Source organism: Stegostoma tigrinum, chromosome 34 (genome assembly GCF_030684315.1).
Source record: "Stegostoma tigrinum isolate sSteTig4 chromosome 34, sSteTig4.hap1, whole genome shotgun sequence".
Classification (NCBI taxonomy): Eukaryota; Metazoa; Chordata; class Chondrichthyes; order Orectolobiformes; family Stegostomatidae; genus Stegostoma; species Stegostoma tigrinum.
The window spans coordinates 27,949,568-27,971,669 of record NC_081387.1 but is presented as its reverse complement, the minus strand read 5'-3'; the positions used below and the strand labels follow the sequence as shown (position 1 = coordinate 27,971,669).

Below are 22,102 nucleotides of genomic sequence, written 5' to 3'. Positions count from 1 at the left end.
TGGTAATGATCAGGCTGGGAGGGTGAATAGTTGTTAATGGGGACTGTTAGTGACTGACAACAGGGGGGTCTGTAATGGCAGGCTGTGGTAAGAAGGCCTGGTGTGTGGGGTGGGGGAGCTGGGACATCGGAGAGTTTAGGCCCTAAAATTATTGAACTTGATATTGAGTCCGGAGGGATGCAGGGCCCCCAGGCAGAAAATGAGGTTTTGTTCCTCCAGCTTGTGCTGAGCTTCACTGGAACACTGCAGCAAGTCAGAGACAGAGATGTTGGCCAGGGAGTAGGGAGGTGTGTTAGAGTGGCAGAGGTTCCACTTAGGCAAGGGGAGGACTGGGTGGGGCCCAGGGGAGGACTGGGTGGGGATCAGGGGAGGACTGGGTGGGACCAAGGGGAGGACTAGGTGGGGCCCAGGAGAGGACTGGGTGGGACCAAGGGGAGGACTGGGTGGGGCTCAGGGTGGGACCAAGGGGAGGACTGGGTGGGGCCCAGGGGAGGACTGGGTGGGGCTCAGGGCAGGATTGGGTGGGGCTCAGGGGAGGACTGGGTGGGACCAAGGGGAGGACTGGGTGGGGCCCAGGGCAGGATTGGGTGGAGGGAGAGGCTGTTTGAAGCCAGGGCGGGTGAAGCCTGTTAAGAATTCCCTGATGTGCACGCTCCCCACCGACGCCCACCTCCCCCCCCCCGCCCACCACCACCTCCCCCCACCTCCCCCCCTCTCCCCCCCCCCCCCCCCCCCCCCCCCCCACCAAACAGCAGCAGTGTTCAGCCCGGGGTGACTAATTGAACAAACTGATCTCGCCATCCAGATCTGGGACAAGCGAATGGCCAGCGAAGCTCGGAAAGTGCTCACCGGCCCACACATCTGTGGCCCTGCGATCGACATCAAGGTAAGGCCTTCCTCCCAAACTGCCTGTCCTGCAGTGGGGCGCTGTGATGGGCTGGGTGGGGGCGCGGTGGTTGGGGAGAAGGGAATGTGGGCCTGGAGGGCTAAGTGATCAATACCACCCAGCCCACCCCCACTGGTTGGTGAGGGGTGAGAGGGGGCGAGTAGGGAAGGTACATCTAGACCCGGGTGTGGTGGGGTTAGCCTGGGGGCCCCCTTTTCCTTTTGGAATTACAGTCCCCGTGTGTGACCGGGGAAATGAAGCGCTCAGTTTTATAGCACAGGACGTTCCTTCGAGGAGTTCAAGCAGCGCTCCCTCGGGGTCATCGACCAGGGGAGGTTAGGTGGGTGGGTGCTGCTTCACTCCTTAATGTTCGCCCCCAGTTCTTTCAGCTCAGGCTCTCTTGTCTTTCCACCCGACACGCAAACACAGAACAGTAAGATCCTGACGGGGTCCTGGGTGGCCAAGCACGCGCTGCAGATCTGGGACTTTCGAAATCAACCCCGGATAAGAACATTCCGTTCCGCGAGGATAAGGATCACGGCGAGTTCATCTACGCAGCTCGGTTTTGTGCCAATGATGTCATCGTTGCTGGAGGGAGTGGGACCAACAGCGTCCAAGCTATCAATTATAAAACAGATACGGTGAGAGGCGGCGGGTGGGAGGGGTGCGGGGAGGGTCACAGAGTTTCAAACTGGGAGGGAGAAGGCTTTCTCAATGGAGCCTTCAGTAACGGGGTGGCAGAGGGGACACCAATCTCTGGCTGCGCTCAATACTGGCCAGAGTTGCACATTTGCACATTGCGGGGTGTCGTTGACTCACTGGGACTCGATGGGAAGGAGTGAGTTTTGTTCACTTTCATCACCTTCAACTTAACATTACAATTGGGTCAACTCTGCGACAATCCTTGCCAGTGTGAGGGGAAAAAGATGGGACGTAAAGGTATGCTGTTCCCTCTGGTTGGGGATTCAGCCTGAGGGTGAGGGTCAGAGCGATCAGGGAGAGATGATGGGAAGCACTTTGGCACACAAAGGCTGGGAGAGGTTTGCAAATCTGTTCCACAAACGGCAGTGGATGCTGGATCCATCTTCAATGGATATATTTTTGTTAAGCAAACGGACTTAGGGATATGGGCCAGGGGCAAGTCGATGGAGTTAGGCCGCAGATCAATCTTCATCTTATTGAATGACAGAGCAAGCTCAGGCCCAAATAGCTGCCTCTTGCTCCCATCTTCTAATCTGTTCACAACAGCCTTGATCATTGACAGCACAGCGTGGAACTGGAGGAGCACAGCAGGCCAGGCAGCATCAGAGGAGCAGGAAGGCTGATGTTTCTTCAGAAGAAGGGTCCCAACCCGAGACGTCAGCTTTCCTGTTCCTCTGATGCTGCCCGGCCTGCTGTGTTCCTCCAGCCCCACACTGTGTTATTCCTGTTCCTCTGATGCTGCCCGACCTGCTGTGTTCCTCCAGCCACACACTGTGTTATTCCTGTTCCTCTGATGCTGCCTGGCCTGCTGTGCTCCTCCAGCCCCACACTGTGTTATTCCTGTCCCTCTGATGCTGCCCGACCTGCTGTGTTCCTCCAGCCCCACACTGTGTTATTCCTGTCCCTCTGATGCTGCCCGACCTGCTGTGTTCCTCCAGCCCCACACTGTGTTATTCCTGTCCCTCTGATGCTGCCCGACCTGCTGTGTTCCTCCAGCCCCACACTGTTATTCCTGTCCCTCTGATGCTGCCCGACCTGCTGTGCTCCTCCAGCCCCACACTGTGTTATTCCTGTCCCTCTGATGCTGCCCGACCTGCTGTGTTCCTCCAGCCCCACACTGTGTTATTCCTGCTCCTCTGATGCTGCCCGACCTGCTGTGCTCCTCCAGCCCCACACTGTGTTATTCCAGTCCTTCTGATGCTGCCCGACCTGCTGTCCTCCTCCAGCCCCACACTGTGTTATTCCTGCTCCTCTGATGCTGCCCGGCCTGCTTTGTCCCTCCAGCTCCACACTGTGTTATTCCTGTTCCTCTGATGCTGCCCGACCTGCTGTGTTCCTCCAGCCCCACACTGTGTTATTCCTGTTCCTCTGATGCTGCCCGACCTGCTGTGTTCCTCCAGCCCCACACTGTTATTCCTGTCCCTCTGATGCTGCCCGGCCTGCTGTGTTCCTCCAGCCCCACACTGTGTTATTCCTGTCCCTCTGATGCTGCCCGACCTGCTGTGTTCCTCCAGCCCCACACTGTTATTCCTGTCCCTCTGATGCTGCCCGGCCTGCTGTGCTCCTCCAGCTCCACACTGTGTATTTCCTTCTCCTCTGATGCTGCCCGACCTGCTGTGTTCCTCCAGCTCACACTGTGTATTTCCTGTCCCTCTGATGCTGCCCGGCCTGCTGTGTTCCTCCAGCTCCACACGGTGTTATTGTGCGTGCTAAATTGTCCCGTAGTGCCCAGGGATGTGCGGGTTAGGGTGGATTGGCCGTGCTAAATTGTCCCGTAGTGCCCAGGGATGTGCGGGTTAGGGTGGATTGGCCGTGCTAAATTGTCCCGTAGTGCCCAGGGATGTGCAGGTTAGGGTGGATTGGCCGTGCTAAATTGTCCCGTAGTGCCCAGGGATGTGCAGGTTAGGGTGGATTGGCCGTGCTAAATTGTCCCATAGTGCCCAGGGATGTGCGGGTTAGGGTGGATTGGCCATGCTAAATTGTCCCATAGTGTCCAGGGATGTGCGGGTTAGGGTGGGATTGGCCGTGCTAAATTGTCCCATAGTGCCCAGGGATGTGCGGGTTAGGGTGGATTGGCCGTGCTAAATTGTCCCATAGTGCCCAGGGATGTGCGGGTTAGGGTGGATTGGCCGTGCTAAATTGTCCCATAGTGACCAGGGATGTGCGGATTAGGGTGGGTTGACCGTGCTAAATTGTCCCATAGTGCCCAGGGATGTGCGGGTTAGAGTGGATTGGCCGTGCTAAATTGTCCCGTAGTGCCCAGGGATGTGCGGATTAGGGTGGATTGGCCGTGCTAAATTGTCCTGTAGTGCCCAGGGATGTGCGGGTTAGGGTGGGTTGGCCGTGCTAAATTGTCCTGTAGTGCCCAGGGATGTGCGGGTTAGGGTGGGTTGGCCGTGCTAAATTGTCCCATAGTGCCCAGGGATGTGTAGGTTAGGGTGGGATTGGCCGTGCTAAATTGTCCCATAGTGCCCAGGGATGTGCGGGTTAGGGTGGATTGGCCGTGCTAAATTGTCCCATAGTGCCCAGGGATGTGCGGGTTAGGGTGGATTGGCCGTGCTAAATTGTCCCATAGTGCCCAGGGATGTGCGGGTTAGGGTGGATTGGCCGTGCTAAATTGTCCCATAGTGCCCAGGGATGTGCGGGTTAGGGTGGGTTGGCCATGGGAAATGCAGGGTTGCAGCGATAGGGTAAAGGGGTTGGCCTGGGTGGGATGCTGCTTGGAGGGTTGATGTGGACTCGATGGGCCAAATGGTCTGCTTCTGCACTGTAGGGATTCTGTGGTCTGTTCCCTGCTGCTCTTAAAATGTCGGTGCAAAGTGCCCATAGTAGGTGCTTCTTTTTAGGCTGTGAGCAGATGCACCCACGCAGCAATGGTAAAGGGTGTTTGTGAATAGCAAACTAGTGAGATGCTGTAAACAGGGATCTCTGGCTGCGGGAGGAGGAGTTAGGATTTTCTCCATGTGATATAATGTGGGAGAGGGGCACAGTGTAATCCCAATGATGTCTGCACAGCACAATGCAGGACCACATTGAGGGGAACTGGGGAGTTACGCAGGGTGGAAAACAGAACCTTCAGCCCAACCAGTGCATGCCAGCCATAAGGAGCCCCACCTGCCTGCTCCTGGCCCATATCCCTTCAAACCTTCCATATTCATGTACTTATCCACTTGTGCATTAAACAGTGTAACTGTATGCACATCCACCACTCCCTCAGGAAGCTCATTCTGCACACGAGCCACTCACTGTTTAAATAAAAAATCCCCCATGACTTTTTTCACATCTTTCTCCTCTCACCTTAAAAAAAACTGCTCCCTTGATTTGAAATCCCCCACCTTAGGGAAAAGGCAGCTTATCTATCCTCTGCATGATGTTATAAGCCTCTGCAAGGCCCCCCCTCAGCCTCCTACGCTCCAGCCTATCCTTATAACTCAAACCTTCCATTCCCGGTAACGTTCCCGGTAAACCTCTTCCGAACCCTCTCCAGCTTAATATCGTGCTTCCTGTAAGAGGCCGACCGAAACAGAACACACTATTTCAGAAGGAGTGTCGCCAACATCCTCAACATCATGTGCCAACTCCTGCACTCAAAAGGTCTGAGTAATGAAGGCAAGTGTGTGCTAAATGCCATCTTAACCATGCTGTCAAATGTGACACAAACTTTAAAGAGTTATGTAACTGAACCCCTAGGTCTTTCTGTTGTACAACGCCACCCAAGGCCCTATATTTAATTGTACAAGTCCTGTCCTCGTTTGTTTTACCAGAATGTAATACTTGGCGCGTTTCCAAATCTGACTCCATCTGGGAGTCTTGTAGCCCCAAGATGAATGGGATAGCAGGCTAAACAGTCTACTCCTGCAGCTATCTTGTGTGAGGTTTAAGTTGCCTGTTGTGCATGGTCCCAGGGCCTTGTGTTCATCATAGGCAAACAAGAAAGACACAGAATAAAAACTGAAAGATCCGCGGACGCTGTAAATCAGGAGCGGCAATACAGAAGTTGCTGGAAAAGCTCAGCAGGTCCGGCAGCATCTGCGAAGGAAAAACCAGAGTTAACGTTTCGGGTTAACTGAGTTCCGAGGGAGGGTCACTGAACCCGAAACATTAACTCCAATTTTTCCTTTGCAGATGCTGCCGGACCTGCTGAACATTTTCAGCAACTTCGGTTTTTGTTAAAGCCACATAATGTCTGCTAGAGATTATTTAAAGAAAGCCTGCGATCCTATACTGCCTTCCACAACGATTCAGATGTTTTGAAATACTTCTTGAAGTATAGTCACTGTCGTAATGCAGGAAGTAGTTAATTTGCACACAGCAAATTTGCAGCAATATGATAATGACCAGAAATGATGGACTGGAGCATCTTCTGTATCTGCTGTTGTAGATAACCACAGTTCTCTCTCTCTCTCTTTCTTTCTGTCCAGGCCCTGGGGGAGATTAAACTGCATGCACATCCTGTGCATGTTATTACCACTACGTTAGATGGCCAAAATGTTGCATTTGGTGGTGGAGGAGGGAACCTGCACATTGCTTACCTCCTTTAGCAGAAAAGGAAACAAAACGGGAGATTATCGGCAGCTTACATTTCTCAGTCCCAGAGGCTCAACGTTTCCGTTATCCAGTTTCATTACAGTTGTACTGAGATGTTTATTTAGACGTGTTGTGTTTGATTTTGCCTTTTTTTTGGAAGAAGGATTGTTGCCTTTCCACGCTGCCCCACAACCCCCACGTGTGAAGAGTTTGTTAAATAATTAGTAGAGCTGTACACATCATAGTTGCTGCTTGTGTAAGTACTATTTGTTTTATTTCGCTATGATCAGCTATGGACAGTCCGATCCGACCTTGTCAAACTCCATGCAGTTTAGACACATAGCGGAGAGCGTGTAAACTCATTGAATGTTCTCCCTTCTCGCAGATGTTGTCTGGTCTGCCAAGTATATTTTTATGTTTCAGATTTCCAGCTTCCACAATACTTTGCTCTTACATGTCATTGGGATCGGCGTTTTCTCCATGGGCAGTCCCTCTGGACGAGGTGTACAACATACTAAACACTGTTGATATGTACATCTCTCCCATCAGTGTCACTGGCTCTAAGTTTGAACAGTGAACAACTAATTCAAACAGTTTAGTAGACTTCTCCTGTCATTGTTGAGTTAGATCATAAATGAACAGATGTGCTTTATAATCTATTATTTGTTTTAAGGAGGCGATGGCCTAGTGGTATAATTGCTGGATTATTAATCCAGAGACCTGGTAATGTTCTGGGGACCCAGGTTCGAATCCTGCCATGATAGATGAAGGAATTTGAATTCAATAAAAATCTGGAATTAGGAGTCTAACAACAACCATGAAACCATTGCTAATTGCCAGAAAAACCCATCTGGTTCACTAATGTCCTTCAGGGAAGGAAACCACCATCCATACCTGGCCTGGCCTACATGTGACTCCAGACCCATAGCAATGTGGTTGGTACTAAACTGGTCCCTGGGTCATTAGGGATGAGCAATAAATGTTGGCCACCCAGTAATGTTCACATCCCATGAATGAATGAACGAAAAAAATCTCCCTGGCGCTTCTGAATATTGTATACATTGGGACAAACTCATTCAATTGTACAGAATTCCATACTTGTATGAAAGAGCTAACCCCTTTTGCTCACACTCCTGCTCTTTCCCCATATCCTGAAAATTCTTCCTTTCCAAATAATCTGATTTTTCCCTTTTGCAATTTGGAAACTTTACTCCCCAGAACTCTGACGAATAATCCAGTTTCTGCAGGCGACTAGTGTCACTCAATCCTGGTATAATCATGATGAGTCATTCTCCTCTGCTCTCTCTCCAAGCCTGACACCTTTCCCAGAAAGTATGGTGCTCAAAACTGGACAGAATTCTAACCCCTAAAAGCATGTGGGTTTGGAAAGCTTATATTTCTACTTCTGGCTTGAACAAGAAGGGGCAACAAACTGATCTTAGGAGGCAGGTCACTTCTTCTGTGTCTCACAGTTTAATGTTCAGTTCCATCGTGCAATGCAAAGCACTGTATATTTTATCTTTATAATTTTGTTGAGTATTGTCGGTTTTTAACCAGTGTTAAGATTGAATAATGAAGATCAAAGGTAGAAGTAATAATCAAGGACAAAGATTTATTTCACAATTAGCTGAACAGTTTGTGGAATTTAAATCCTCGAAAATTCTACATAATAAAAATCACATTCTGTGAAGCAGCAAACTAACCGAACAATTTTTCAAACAGTTTATGTTCAGACGTGATCAACAATGTCAGGGAACCTTGTCTTCATAGCCTTAGCAGGGCCAATGTCTTGCTTTTTCTCTCTTTCTTCGGACCTCCCTTAATCTACTTATCAGTTTTTATCTACTCATCTGATTCTGCTTTTAGCTTCAGTTTCTCCTTCGATTGTTGGCTCGACAAGACTGTTGGGTCATCATTTCCACTGTGCGCATTTCACTATCTTTCTATCTGTTCTTAGCAATTCTGTTGATTTCTGATCTTCAACTCATGATCTGACCAACTTATTTATCATTGTTGACCAGTAATCACAAATCTAAACAAAGCTACTCAATTCATTTTGATTGCAATAATTCTATTGACTTGTTTCATTTGAAGGATTCAGCAAATTCTACAGTTAACAGATGGCATCTTGGATAAGTAAACGATGGTGTGAAAAAATGAGGGCAGGCTAGGGTATGGAATGGGAAAGCAAGATGCAGCATGGAAGAAGGAGGCAAGCCCCAAACAGCAGCAGCACCTGCTCCTGATCCTCACACGCCCCTGGCTTCCCTGCAGTTGTACAGCCATTTAATGATCCTGGCATTGCGTTCAATGATGGAGACTCCTTTTGAGATGGCCTTTCCTGACCACTCCCCTGCTGTATTGCTGTGCTGTGAGCTACAGGCACTAACACTCTGCAATTTGAGAGACAGGTTGTCCGAGCTAGGCTGTGCCAATTGCTCCATTACGGGAGAATCCAGGTCCTCGGGCTCCAGACCGCAATAGTTGAAGAACTTTTCGAGTTCAGCCTGGGCTTGGCAGTTTTGGTCAAGCAACTCAGAATCTGATTGGTACACAGGGACCTTGGTCTGCAGGGTTAGCTCTGGACAATCCTCCATGGGGGAAAGCTGCAGCTTGGCTGGAGAGAGAGTTGGCCACCTCCGGAAGTGCCTGCAAACACTTGGCCTGACATCTACCCTCCTCACCACCCCTCTGTAAACTGGCATGGAGGTGCCTGCTTGCAGATAGTTGCTGCCTTGCTGATTTTCCAACCCAGTACCCACTGATTGTCCACAGGGGTATGGTCCTTTTTTGGTTGGACTCGGAAGATCGCAGCCTCGGATCAAGTTGCGCAGAACCTCCAGGTTTGGGGCTGTCGTCTCCGCTCTGCAGCTCCCCCCAGCACCAGCAAGTTTCCTGGGGCTACGGTAGACTGGTCTGCCTGGTCTCACTGGCTCCTGCCTGGCTCCCACTAATTTTGAGCTCTTCACGTATTTCACTTTGTCGGCCTCCAGCTGTTCAACCGCACTCAGGGCTGGAGGGCTCCTGCACAGCTGGTTCCGGAAATACTCCGGGCCTCTGTTCAGGATTCTGAGAGGATTGGCTGAACGGAAAGTGACAGAGTCAGAGTTTTGGTTTAACATTTCCCACTCCTCCTTGACCTCTCCTGATCCACACGTGGCAGCCTGAGAGTAAGTACCTTACCAATTCTGGGAAGGAGCCCGTTATCATATGAACTCAATTCTCTGAGCACAACAAATTTCCACTGTCCAAGCTGACCATCGAGCTCCTCACTCACAGTATCTTGTAACCTTTTTATGAAACTTCTGAAATGAGACTGGGAGACAGAAACACAAAATAAGTGAAGGGTTTTAGTCTTTTATGATGTCATGTGATAGCATGTCATTTAATGACCATCCTGCGTAAAGTGGCGGTGAGCTGCCTCGTTGAACCGCTGCAGTCCATGTGCTGTGGGTTGACCCACAATGTCCTAGGGAGGGAATTCCAGGGATTCTGACCCAGCGACTCTGAGGGAATGGCGATATATTTACAACTCAGGATGGTGATGTATTCCCATGTATCTGCCACCCTTGGCCTTTTAAATTGTACAGATTGAAAAACTGGATGATGCTGTTGAAGGTGCTTTGGTGAATATCTGCAGTGCATCATGTAGATGGTACACACTATTGCAACAGTGTTGATGGTGGAGGGAATAGATGCTTGTGACTATGGTATCAATCAAGCAGTTGCTTTGTCTTCGATGTATCAAGCTTCCTGAATGTTGTTGGAACTGAAACCATCCAGGCAAGTGGAGAGTGTTTTATCTCACTTCTGACTTGTGCCTTTTAAACGATGAATAAGTCACTGAAAGATTCCTAGCCTCTCACCTACCAGTCTTTATATGGCTAGACTAGTTGAGTTTCTGCTCAATGGTAACCCCCTAGCATGTTGATGGTTGGGGATTCAGTGATAGCAATGGACTTGAATGTTATTGGAAGATGGTCATTGCCCAGTTCTTGTGTAACCTAAATGTTACTGCCGACTTACCAACCCAGCCCTGGACATTGTCCAGATCTTGCTGTCTATGAACACAGACTGCTCCTGTATCCGAGGAGTCGCCAATGGTCCTTAAACATTGTATAATCAACAGCAAACATCCCCACTTCTGATTTAATGAGGGAAGCTAATTGAAGCAGCTGAAGTTGGTTGGATCTGGAACAATTCCCTAAGGAGCTTCTGCAGAGAGGCCCTGGAGTTGAGATTATTGACCGACAAACACAACCATTTTCCTTTGTGCCAGGAAAGACTTCAACCAGTGGAGAATACTGCAACCCCCTGCAATTCCCACTTCCAGTTTTTCTAGGGTTACTTTATGTGGAACATAAACAGAAATTGCTGGAAAAGCTCAGCAGGTCTGATAGCACCTGTGAAAACAAATCAGTTAACGTTTCGGGTCCGTTTCACTTGCTGTTCTGCTCTGAAACATGAACTGATCTGTTTTCACAGATGCTGCCAGACCTGCTGAGCTTCCCGAGCAGTTTCTGATTTACAGCAGCCACAGGTATTTTGTTTTCCACTGTGTGTGGCGTTTGGTAAAATGCTACCTTGATGTCTAGGGCAGTCACTCTCACTTCCTCACTTTAGATCAGCTCCTGAGTCCAACTGAGGCCAGGTGCAGGCTGGCCGTGGTAGAAGTTCAAGGGGAGCATTGGAGAGCTAGCTGTTGTTGATGACATGGTGATTGGCCAGGTTGGATTTGACCTGCTTTCTTGTGTTTGGGACACTCCTGATAAGATGCCAGTATTTTAATTGTGGAACAGCTCGCCTGGAGTAGAAGGCTTCAGTACGAGTGTTAGAAAGTTGTCAGGGCCCAAACACTTTACAGGACATAGTACCTTAAGCACTTTTTTTTGCCAGCATGCGGGGGAGCATGAGTTGGTCGAAGACCGGCCCAGGGATGAGGAGGTTTGGATGGTGTCTGTAAGGTATCGTTCCCCTACGATACCAAATCCGCACAATACCTGTCCAGTGATACCACCAGCTGCCAGTACCACAGGGACGATGCAGACTGCCACAGCTCAATATGCTGGTTCACTGCCACCCTTCAAGGACATATAGAGATGGACAAATACACTTGTCTCCCAGCAACCCCCGTCTGCCGCTGCCCACAAATCCATTCATCCAACACCACCCCCTCCATGACCACTACCACCTATCCATCCCCTACCCCGACTCCGGTACCCATCCACTACCCCCCCGATACCCGTCCCCACCCCCTACCCGGTGCCTGTGCCCCGCCCACACCAGTACCCATCCCCTACCCCCACCCGGTACCTGTCCCCCCCCCCCCCCTCTGGTACCCTTGCCCCACCCGTTACCCACCCCATCCGCCCCAGTACGCATCCCCATCCCCCCGGTACCCATCCCCATCCCCCCGGTACCCATCCCCATCCCCCCGGTACTCATCCCCATCCCCCCGGTACTCATCCCCATCCCCTCCCCCCCCGGTACTCATCCCCATCCCCATCCCCCCGGTACCCATCCCCATCCCCCCCCCCGGTACCCATCCCCATCCCCTCCCCCCCCGGTACTCATCCCCATCCCCATCCCCCCGGTACCCATCCCCATCCCCCCCGGTACCCATCCCCATCCCCCCGGTACCCATCCCCATCCCCCCCGGTACCCATCCCCATCCCCCCCGGTACCCATCCCCATCCCCCCGGTACTCATCCCCATCCCCCCCGGTACCCATCCCCATCCCCCCCGGTACCCATCCCCATCTCCCCCAGTACCCATCCCCATCCCCTCCCCCCCCAGTACCCATCCCCTCCCCCGCCAGTACCCATCCCCATCCTCTTCCCCCCCACTACACATCCCCAACCCATCTCCCCCAGTACCCATCGCCATCCTCTCCCTCCTAATACCCATCCCCTCCCCCCCGGTACCCATCCCCATCGGTACCCATCCCCATCCTCTCCCTCCTAATACCCATCCCCTCCCACCGTACCCATCCCCATCCCCTCACCCCCAGTACCCATCCCCTCACCCCCAAATCCCCATCCCCCCCAATCCCCCTACCCCCCAATCCTCTCCCCACCTCCAACCCCCATCCCCTACCATTCCCCCAACCTTCCATCCCCCAATCCTTCTCCCCACCATCCCCATCTCCCCCGATCCCCATCCCCCCCATCACCCGATCCCCATCCCCCGATCCCCATCCCCTCCCCGCCATCCCCATCCCCCCATCCCCTCCCCCCCATCCCCATCCCCTCCCCGCCATCCCCTCCCCGCCATCCCCATCCCCTCCCCCCCATCCCCTCCCCGCCATCCCCCCCATCCCCATCCCATCCCCCCCATCCCCATCCCATCCCCGCCATCCCCATCCCCTCCCCGCCATCCCCAACCCCTCCCCTCCATCCCCTCCCCGCCATCCCCATCCCCTCCCCGCCATCCCCATCCCCTCCCCGCCATCCCCCCCATCCCCATCCCCCCCATCCCCATCCCCTCCCCCCCCATCCCCATCCCCTCCCCCCCATCCCCATCCCCCCCATCCCCATCCCCTCCCCCCCCATCCCCATCCCCTCCCCCCCATCCCCTCCCCCCCCATCCCCATCCCCTCCCCCCCATCCCCTCCCCGCCATCCCCATCCCCTCCCCGCCATCCCCATCCCCCCCATCCCCATCCCCTCCCCGCCATCCCCATCCCCTCCCCGCCATCCCCCCCATCCCCATCCCCTCCCCGCCATCCCCATCCCCTCCCCGCCATCCCCATCCCCTCCCCGCCATCCCCATCCCCTCCCCGCCATCCCCATCCCCTCCCCGCCATCCCCATCCCCTCCCCGCCATCCCCAACCCCTCCCCTCCATCCCCATCCCCGCCATCCCCCCATCCCCATCCCCTCCCCCCCCCATCCCCATCCCCTCCCCCCCCCATCCCCATCCCCTCCCCCCCCCATCCCCTCCCCCCCCATCCCCATCCCCTCCCCGCCATCCCCAAACCCTCCCCGCCATCCCCATCCCCTCCCCGCCATCCCCATCCCCTCCCCGCCATCCCCATCCCCTCCCCGCCATCCCCTCCCCGCCATCCCCCCCATCCCCATCCCATCCCCCCCATCCCATCCCCATCCCCTCCCCCCCATCCCCATCCCCTCCCCCCCATCCCCATCCCCTCCCCGCCATCCCCATCCCCTCCCCGCCATCCCCAACCCCTCCCCGCCATCCCCAACCCCTCCCCGCCATCCCCATCCCCTCCCCCCCCCATCCCCATCCCCTCCCCCCCCCATCCCCATCCCCTCCCCCCCCATCCCCATCCCCTCCCCCCCATCCCCTCCCCGCCATCCCCATCCCCTCCCCGCCATCCCCCCCATCCCCATCCCCTCCCCCCCATCCCCATCCCCTCCCCGCCATCCCCATCCCCTCCCCGCCATCCCCAACCCCTCCCCTCCATCCCCTCCCCGCCATCCCCATCCCCTCCCCGCCATCCCCCCATCCCCATCCCCTCCCCCCCCATCCCCATCCCCTCCCCCCCCCATCCCCATCCCCTCCCCCCCATCCCCATCCCCATCCCCTCCCCGCCATCCCCATCCCCTCCCCGCCATCCCCATCCCCTCCCCGCCATCCCCAACCCCTCCCCTCCATCCCCATCCCCTCCCCTCCATCCCCTCCCCCCATCCACATCCCCTCCCCCCCATCCCCTCCCCCCCCATCCCCATCCCCTCCCCGCCATCCCCCCCATCCCCATCCCCTCCCCGCCATCCCCCCCATCCCCATCCCCTCCCCGCCATCCCCCCCATCCCCATCCCCTCCCCGCCATCCCCATCCCCTCCCCCCCCATCCCCATCCCCATCCCCCCCATCCCCTCCATCCCCATCCCCTCCCCTCCCCGCCATCCCCATCCCCTCCCCTCCCCCCCATCCTCACCCCTCCCCCCCCATCCCCACCCCTCCCCCCCCATCCCCACCCCTCCCCCCCCATCCCCACCCCCCCATCCCCTCCCCCCCCATCCCCACCCCCCCATCCCCTCCCCCCCCCCCATCCCCTCCCCCCCCCATCCCCTCCCCGCCATCCCCCCCATCCCCATCCCCTCCCCGCCATCCCCCCCATCCCCATCCCCTCCCCGCCATCCCCCCCATCCCCATCCCCTCCCCGCCATCCCCATCCCCTCCATCCCCATCCCCTCCCCGCCATCCCCCTCCCCGCCATCCCCATCCCCTCCATCCCCATCCCCTCCCCTCCCCGCCATCCCCATCCCCTCCCCTCCCCCCCATCCCCACCCCTCCCCCCCATCCCCACCCCTCCCCCCCCATCCCCACCCCTCCCCCCCCATCCCCACCCCTCCCCCCCCATCCCCACCCCCCCATCCCCTCCCCCCCCATCCCCACCCCCCCCATCCCCTCCCCCCCCCATCCCCTCCCCCCCCCATCCCCTCCCCCCCCATCCCCTCCCCCCCTCCATCCCCACCTCCCCATCCCCACCCCCCCATCCCCTCCCCCCATCCCCTCCCCCCCCATCCCCTCCCCCCCCATCCCCTCCCCCCCCATCCCCACCCCCACCCCCCATCCCCTCCCCATCATCCCCTCCCCATCATCCCCTCCCCATCCCCATCCCCTCCCCATCCCCTCCCCTCCCCATCCCCATCCCCTCCCCATCCCCTCCCCATCCCCATCCCCTCCCCATCCCCATCCCCTCCCCATCCCCATCCCCTCCCCATCCCCATTACCCCCCAGTCATCCCCTCCCCGCCATCCCCCGCCCCTCCCCATCCCCCCCGCCATCCCCTCCCCATCCCCCCCCGCCATCCCCTCCCCACCATCCCCTCCCCACCATCCCCTCCCCGCCATCCCCATCCCCTCCCCATCCCCCCCCACATCCCCTCCCCATCCCCCCCCACATCCCCTCCCCATCCCCCCCCTGCCATCCCCTCCCCATCCCCCCCCTGCCATCCCCTCCCCACCATCCCCTCCCCACCATCCCCTCCCCACCATCCCCATCCCCTCCCCGCCATCCCCATCCCCATCCCCTCCCCGCCATCCCCATCCCCATCCCCTCCCCGCCATCCCCATCCCCTCCCCGCCATCCCCCCCCACATCCCCTCCCCATCCCCCCCCATCCCCCCCCACATCCCCTCCCCATCCCCCCCCACATCCCCTCCCCATCCCCCCCCACATCCCCATCCCCCCCCACATCCCCATCCCCGCCATCCCCATCCCCGCCATCCCCATCCCCATCCCCCCCCGCCATCCCCATCCCCCCCCGCCATCCCCATCCCCTCCCCTCCATCCCCTCCCCCCCATCCACATCCCCTCCCCCCCATCCCCCCCATCCCCATCCCCTCCCCGCCATCCCCCCCATCCCCATCCCCTCCATCCCCCCCATCCCCATCCCCTCCCCGCCATCCCCCCCATCCCCATCCCCTCCCCGCCATCCCCATCCCCTCCCCCCCCATCCCCATCCCCATCCCCCCCATCCCCTCCATCCCCATCCCCTCCCCTCCCCGCCATCCCCATCCCCTCCCCTCCCCCCCATCCCCACCCCTCCCCCCCATCCCCACCCCTCCCCCCCCATCCCCACCCCTCCCCCCCCATCCCCACCCCTCCCCCCCCATCCCCACCCCCCCATCCCCTCCCCCCCCATCCCCACCCCCCCCATCCCCTCCCCCCCCCATCCCCTCCCCCCCCCATCCCCTCCCCGCCATCCCCCCCATCCCCATCCCCTCCCCGCCATCCCCCCCATCCCCATCCCCTCCCCGCCATCCCCCCCATCCCCATCCCCTCCCCGCCATCCCCATCCCCTCCATCCCCATCCCCTCCCCGCCATCCCCCTCCCCGCCATCCCCATCCCCTCCATCCCCATCCCCTCCCCGCCATCCCCATCCCCTCCCCTCCCCCCCATCCCCACCCCTCCCCCCCCATCCCCACCCCTCCCCCCCCATCCCCACCCCCCCATCCCCTCCCCCCCCATCCCCACCCCCCCCATCCCCTCCCCCCCCCATCCCCTCCCCCCCCCATCCCCTCCCCCCCCCATCCCCTCCCCCCCCATCCCCTCCCCCCCTCCATCCCCACCCCCCCTCCATCCCCACCTCCCCATCCCCACCCCCCCATCCCCTCCCCCCATCCCCTCCCCCCATCCCCTCCCCCCCCATCCCCTCCCCCCCCATCCCCTCCCCCCATCCCCTCCCCCCCCATCCCCTCCCCCCCCATCCCCTCCCCCCCCATCCCCACCCCCACCCCCCATCCCCATCATCCCCTCCCCATCATCCCCTCCCCATCCCCTCCCCATCCCCATCCCCTCCCCATCCCCTCCCCATCCCCATCCCATCCCCATCCCCTCCCCATCCCCTCCCCATCCCCATCCCCTCCCCATCCCCATCCCCTCCCCATCCCCATCCCCTCCCCATCCCCATTACCCCCCAGTCATCCCCTCCCCGCCATCCCCCGCCCCTCCCCATCCCCCCCGCCATCCCCTCCCCATCCCCCCCCGCCATCCCCTCCCCACCATCCCCTCCCCACCATCCCCTCCCCGCCATCCCCATCCCCTCCCCATCCCCCCCCACATCCCCTCCCCATCCCCCCCCACATCCCCTCCCCATCCCCTCCCCATCCCCCCCCTGCCATCCCCTCCCCATCCCCCCCCTGCCATCCCCTCCCCACCATCCCCTCCCCACCATCCCCTCCCCACCATCCCCATCCCCTCCCCGCCATCCCCATCCCCATCCCCTCCCCGCCATCCCCATCCCCATCCCCTCCCCGCCATCCCCATCCCCTCCCCGCCATCCCCCCCCACATCCCCTCCCCATCCCCCCCCATCCCCCCCCACATCCCCTCCCCATCCCCCCCCACCCCCCCCCACATCCCCTCCCCATCCCCCCCCACATCCCCTCCCCATCCCCCCCCACATCCCCATCCCCGCCATCCCCATCCCCGCCATCCCCATCCCCATCCCCCCCCGCCATCCCCATCCCCCCCCGCCATCCCCATCCCCCCCCGCCATCCCCATCCCCCCCCGCCATCCCCATCCCCCCCGCCATCCCCATCCCCCCCCGCCATCCCCATCCCCGCCATCCCCATCCCCATCCCCGCCATCCCCATCCCCATCCCCTCCCCACCATCCCCATCCCCCCCCACCATCCCCATCCCCCCCCACATCCCCTCCCCATCCCCCCCCACATCCCCTCCCCATCCCCCCCCACATCCCCTCCCCATCCCCCCCACATCCCCTCCCCATCCCCCCCCACATCCCCATCCCCGCCATCCCCATCCCCGCCATCCCCATCCCCGCCATCCCCATCCCCATCCCCCCCCTCCCCATCCCCATCCCATCCCCCCCCTCCCCATCCCCATCCCATCCCCCCCGCCATCCCCATCCCCCCCCGCCATCCCCATCCCCCCCCGCCATCCCCATCCCCCCCCGCCATCCCCATCCCCCCCCGCCATCCCCATCCCCGCCATCCCCATCCCCCCCCTCCCCATCCCCATCCCCCCCCTCCCCATCCCCCCCCTCCCCATCCCCATCCCCCCCCCCCCATCCCCATCCCCCCCCTCCCCATCCCCATCCCATCCCCCCCGCCATCCCCATCCCCCCCCGCCATCCCCATCCCCCCCCGCCATCCCCATCCCCCCCCGCCATCCCCATCCCCCCCCGCCATCCCCATCCCCCCCGCCATCCCCATCCCCATCCCCCCCCTCCCCATCCCCATCCCATCCCCCCCGCCATCCCCATCCCCATCCCCCCCCGCCATCCCCATCCCCCCCCGCCATCCCCATCCCCCCCCGCCATCCCCATCCCCGCCATCCCCATCCCCATCCCCCCCCTCCCCATCCCCATCCCATCCCCCCCGCCATCCCCATCCCCCCCCGCCATCCCCATCCCCTCCCCGCCATCCCCATCCCCATCCCCTCCCCGCCATCCCCATCCCCGCCATCCCCATCCCCTCCCCGCCATCCCCATCCCCGCCATCCTCCCCGGTAATGGATCCCTCCCCCCGGTAATGAACCCCTCCCCTCCACCCTCCGGTAAAGGATCCCTCCCCCCTCCCTGGTAATGGATCCCTCCCACCCTCCGTCCCCCTGGTAACGGATCCCTCTCCTCCCCGCTAACGGATCCCCCCCAGTAACGGATCCCTCCCCTCCCTGCTAACGGATCCCCTCCCCCCCCCCGGTAACGGATCCCCCTCCCCCCCGTTAACAGACCCTCCCCCTCCCCCTCCCCCGGTAACGGACCCCCTCCCCCCCCGGTAACGGACCCCCTCCCCCCCCCCCCCCCGGTAACGGACCCCCTCCCCCCCCCCCCCCGGTAACGGACCCCCTCCCCCCCCCCCCCCGGTAACGGACCCCCTCCCCCCCCGGTAACGGACCCCCTCCCCCCCCCCCCCCCGGTAACGGACCCCCTCCCCCCCCCCCCCCCGGTAACGGACCCCCTCCCCCCCCCCCCCCCCCCCGGTAACGGACCCCCTCCCCCCCCCCCCCCCCCCCCGGTAACGGACCCCCTCCCCCCCCCCCCCCGGTAACGGACCCCCTCCCCCCCCCCCCGGTAACGGATCCCCTCCCCCCCCCGGTAACGGATCCCCTCCCCCCCCCCGGTAACGGATCCCCTCCTCCCCCCGGTAACGGATCCCTGCACCTGTTGTCCGCGCGTTCGGATTTAAACCGTGTTCAAGTCGCTCGCTCGCGGGCTGTAACCAATCAGAGGCAAGTGGGTGGGGCATGTACGTGACGTGTGACGGATGCAGCCAATCACAGCTCAGCAGCCCCAAGTAACCCGTCACCGGGCCAGGGTCAGTGCGGGGTCACGTAAAGGAACCGCTCAGGAGCTTCCTATAGAATCGGTATAAGAGCGCGTTACGGGAGCTCCTATAGAATCGGTATAAGAGCGCGTTACGGGAGCTCCTATAGAATCGGTATAGGGCGCGTTGCGGGATATCCTATAGAATCGGTATAAGAGCGCGTTACGGGAGCTCCTATAGAATCGGTATAGGGCGCGTTACGGGAGCTCCTATAGAATCGGTATAGGGTGCATTACGGGAGCTCGTATAGAATCGGTATAAGAGCGCGTTACGGGAGCTCCTATAGAATCGGTACAGGGCGCGTTACGGGATATCCTATAGAATCGGTATAAGAGCGCGTTACGGGAGACCCTATAGAATCGGTATAGGGCGCGTTACGGGAGCTCCTATAGAATCGGTATAGGGTGCATTACGGGAGCTCGTATAGAATCGGTATAAGAGCGCGTTACGGGAGCTCCTATGGAATCGGTATAGGGCGCGTTACGGGATATCCTATAGAATCTGTATAAGAGCGCGTTACGGGATATCCTATAGAATCGGTATAAGAGCGCGTTACGGGAGCTCCTATAGAATCGGTACAGGGCGCGTTACGGGATATCCTATAGAATCGGTATAAGAGCGCGTTACGGGAGCTCCTATAGAATCGGTACAGGGCGCGTTACGGGATATCCTATAGAATCGGTATAAGAGCGCGTTACGGGAGCTCCTATAGAATCGGTACAGGGCGCGTTACGGGATATCCTATAGAATCGGTATAAGAGCGCGTTACGGGAGACCCTATAGAATCGGTATAGGGCGCGTTACGGGAGACCCTATAGAATCGGTATAGGGTGCGTTACGGGATATCCTATAGAATCTGTATAGGGCGCGTTACGGGAGCTCCTATAGAATCGGTATAAGAGCGCGTTACGGGATATCCTATAGAATCGGTATAGGGCGCGTTGCGGGATATCCTATAGAATCGGTATAAGAGTGCGTTATGGGATATCCTATAGAATCGGTATAGGGCGCGTTACGGGAGCTCCTATAGAATCAGTATAGGGTGCATTACGGGAGCTCGTATAGAATCGGTATAAGAGCGCGTTACGGGAGCTCCTATAGAATCGGTATAGGGCGCGTTACGGGATATCCTATAGAATCGGTATAAGAGCGCGTTACGGGAGACCCTATAGAATCGGTATGGGAGCGTTACGGGATATCCTATAGAATCGGTATAGAGTGCGTTACGAGAGCTCCTATAGAATCAGTATAGAGTGCATTACAGGAGCTCCTATAGAATCAGTATAGGAGCATGTTACGGGAGCTCCTATAGAATCGGTATAAAACGCGTTACGGGATGTACATATGATATAACATAAAATGATGAAGGGAATAGATAAGGTAGAAACAGGGAGGCTGTTTCCTCCGGCGGGTTAAACCTCAAAATAAGGAGGAGCAGATTGACGACTGAGTTGAGGAGGAGCCTCTTTACCCAAAAGGTTGTGAATGTGTGGAATTCCCTACCCACTGAAACAGTTGAGGCTTCCTCAATGTATGTTTTTAAGGCAGAGATAGGTAGATAGATTTTGGAACTGTAAAGGAATTAAGGGTTATGGTGGGAGGATGCGTAAGTGGAACAGGAACTGAGTCCACAAGAAGATCAGCCATGATCTCATTGAATAACGGAGCAGGCTCGAGGGGCCAGATGGCCTGTTCCAAGTCCTGGTTCTTATATTATTGTGTACAGGTGCTCCTATAGATTTGGTATTGAGTGACATATGGAATCCACACAGGAGCTCTTGTGGAATCAGAGTGAAATATAGGATCCGCACAGGAGCTGCTACAGAATCAGTATGTAGTGAAATATAGAATCCATGCATGTCATACTAAAGAATTATCACTTGAAATATAGGATCAGTCAAGGAGCTCCTAGTGAAATATAGAATCTGTGCAGGAGCTCCTATAGAATCATGATCACTTGAAATATAGGATCAATCTCTAGGAGCTCTATAGAATCAGCATAGAGTGAAATACAGGATATATCTAAGGTCAAATATTGAATCCATGTAGGAGTAAATACAGGATCCAAAAAGGAGGTAGCATAGGATCAGTATAGAATGTAGAGTGGCTCTTGTGGTACAATGGTATCGTTCCTACCTCTCACTGTAGAATCCATGTGTGAGAGAATATAGGATGCAGTTTCCTCCAGGGATTCTCCCTCTATCTTCTCTTAGGCTCATATCCTCCAACTTTGTTTATAACACGAACAACTCTCCGAGAGAAGAAGTTTCGTCTTGTCTCCGTTTTAGCTGGGAGCTCCTTGTGGCTCAATAGCCAGGACAGAACGGTGCTACTCCAGTAAGGGCAACACTACATTTGATTCAACTGTGTTTTAGTGCTGTAATAGCCCAGATATTGAACTCTATACTGACCCTGTAGCCCATAATCACATTTATGTAAAACTTTTATTTTGACATTCATAAATGAGTCTACATTTATCTATCATATTGACCTATTTATTCCATGATTGTATTTGACCCTACATCAAACTCATATTTACTCTTGTATTGACCTGTAATTTAAGCCCATGCCAACATCCATGTTAAACCTATATTTAGTCCTGTGGTTACCAATATATTGAATCATATATTAACTCGAATTTTAAATCAGCAGTCATCCTGTATTTACGCTGATGTAGTGTCATAGAACTAGAGACCATGGAAACAGATCCTTTGGTTCAACTCATCCATGCTGGATTTAATCCCAAACTAAACTAGTCCCACCTGCCTGCTCCTGGCCCATATCCTCCCCTGCCCCACCCCGAAGCTTTCCTATTCATGTACCTATCCACATGTCTTTTAAACGTTGTAATTCTGCCCGCATCCACCACTTCCTTAGGAAGTTCATTCTCATGTGAACCATCCAAATTGCATCTTTTATGTTTTTTTAAAACCTCTCTCCTCTCACCTTGAATATTTGCCATCTAGTCATGAAATCCCCCATTTGCTGACTATCACGGTCAAACTATGCCTTTCCAAGTGATCATAAATCCTATCTCTTGGAGCCTTTTCCGATAATTTGCCCACCACTGACATAAGATTAATTGGCCTGTAGTTTCCAGAGTTATCTCTATTCCCTTTTTTGAACAAGGGAATGACGTTTGCCTCTCTCCAGCCTCTCTTTATAACTCAAACCTTCTATACCCAGCAACATTGTGCTAAATCTCTTCTGAACCCTCTCCAGCTTGATAA

The 22,102-nt window shown here is 57.3% G+C and overlaps 2 protein-coding genes across 6 annotated transcripts in view; one reads left to right on the top strand and one right to left on the bottom strand.

Annotated features, from left to right (window-relative positions):
- Positions 1 to 7,826, top strand: part of LOC125446485 (uncharacterized) — a 43,797-nt gene extending 35,971 nt beyond the window's left edge. For 4 of the 5 annotated variants that reach the window (XM_059639388.1, XM_059639389.1, XM_059639387.1 and 1 more), the window contains exons 6-8: positions 806 to 886; positions 1,316 to 1,527; positions 6,010 to 7,826. In XM_059639388.1, coding sequence (XP_059495371.1) covers positions 806 to 886; positions 1,316 to 1,527; positions 6,010 to 6,067 — 351 coding nt within the window. In that variant the 3' untranslated portion in view covers positions 6,068 to 7,826. Of the gene's footprint in view, positions 1 to 805; positions 887 to 1,315; positions 1,528 to 6,009 lie in introns of those variants that run through there. The other variant, XM_059639391.1, reaches the window with a different exon arrangement.
- On the bottom strand, positions 7,774 to 18,772 carry LOC125446486 (protein FAM110B-like). Its single transcript, XM_059639392.1, has 2 exons — positions 18,710 to 18,772; positions 7,774 to 9,431 (listed from the first exon to the last, which is right to left on the bottom strand). Exon 2 carries the CDS (start codon positions 9,235 to 9,237, stop codon positions 8,365 to 8,367), a length of 873 nt encoding a protein of 290 aa, XP_059495375.1. The 5' UTR covers positions 9,238 to 9,431; positions 18,710 to 18,772; the 3' UTR covers positions 7,774 to 8,364.
- Between the last annotated feature and the right edge of the window lie 3,330 nt (positions 18,773 to 22,102).

What these genes read in the sequence shown, in the direction of transcription:
- LOC125446486 (XM_059639392.1), bottom strand. Translation starts at nt 9,237, where the DNA reads ATGTTAAACCAAAACTCTGACTCTGTCACTTTCCGTTCAGCCAATCCT.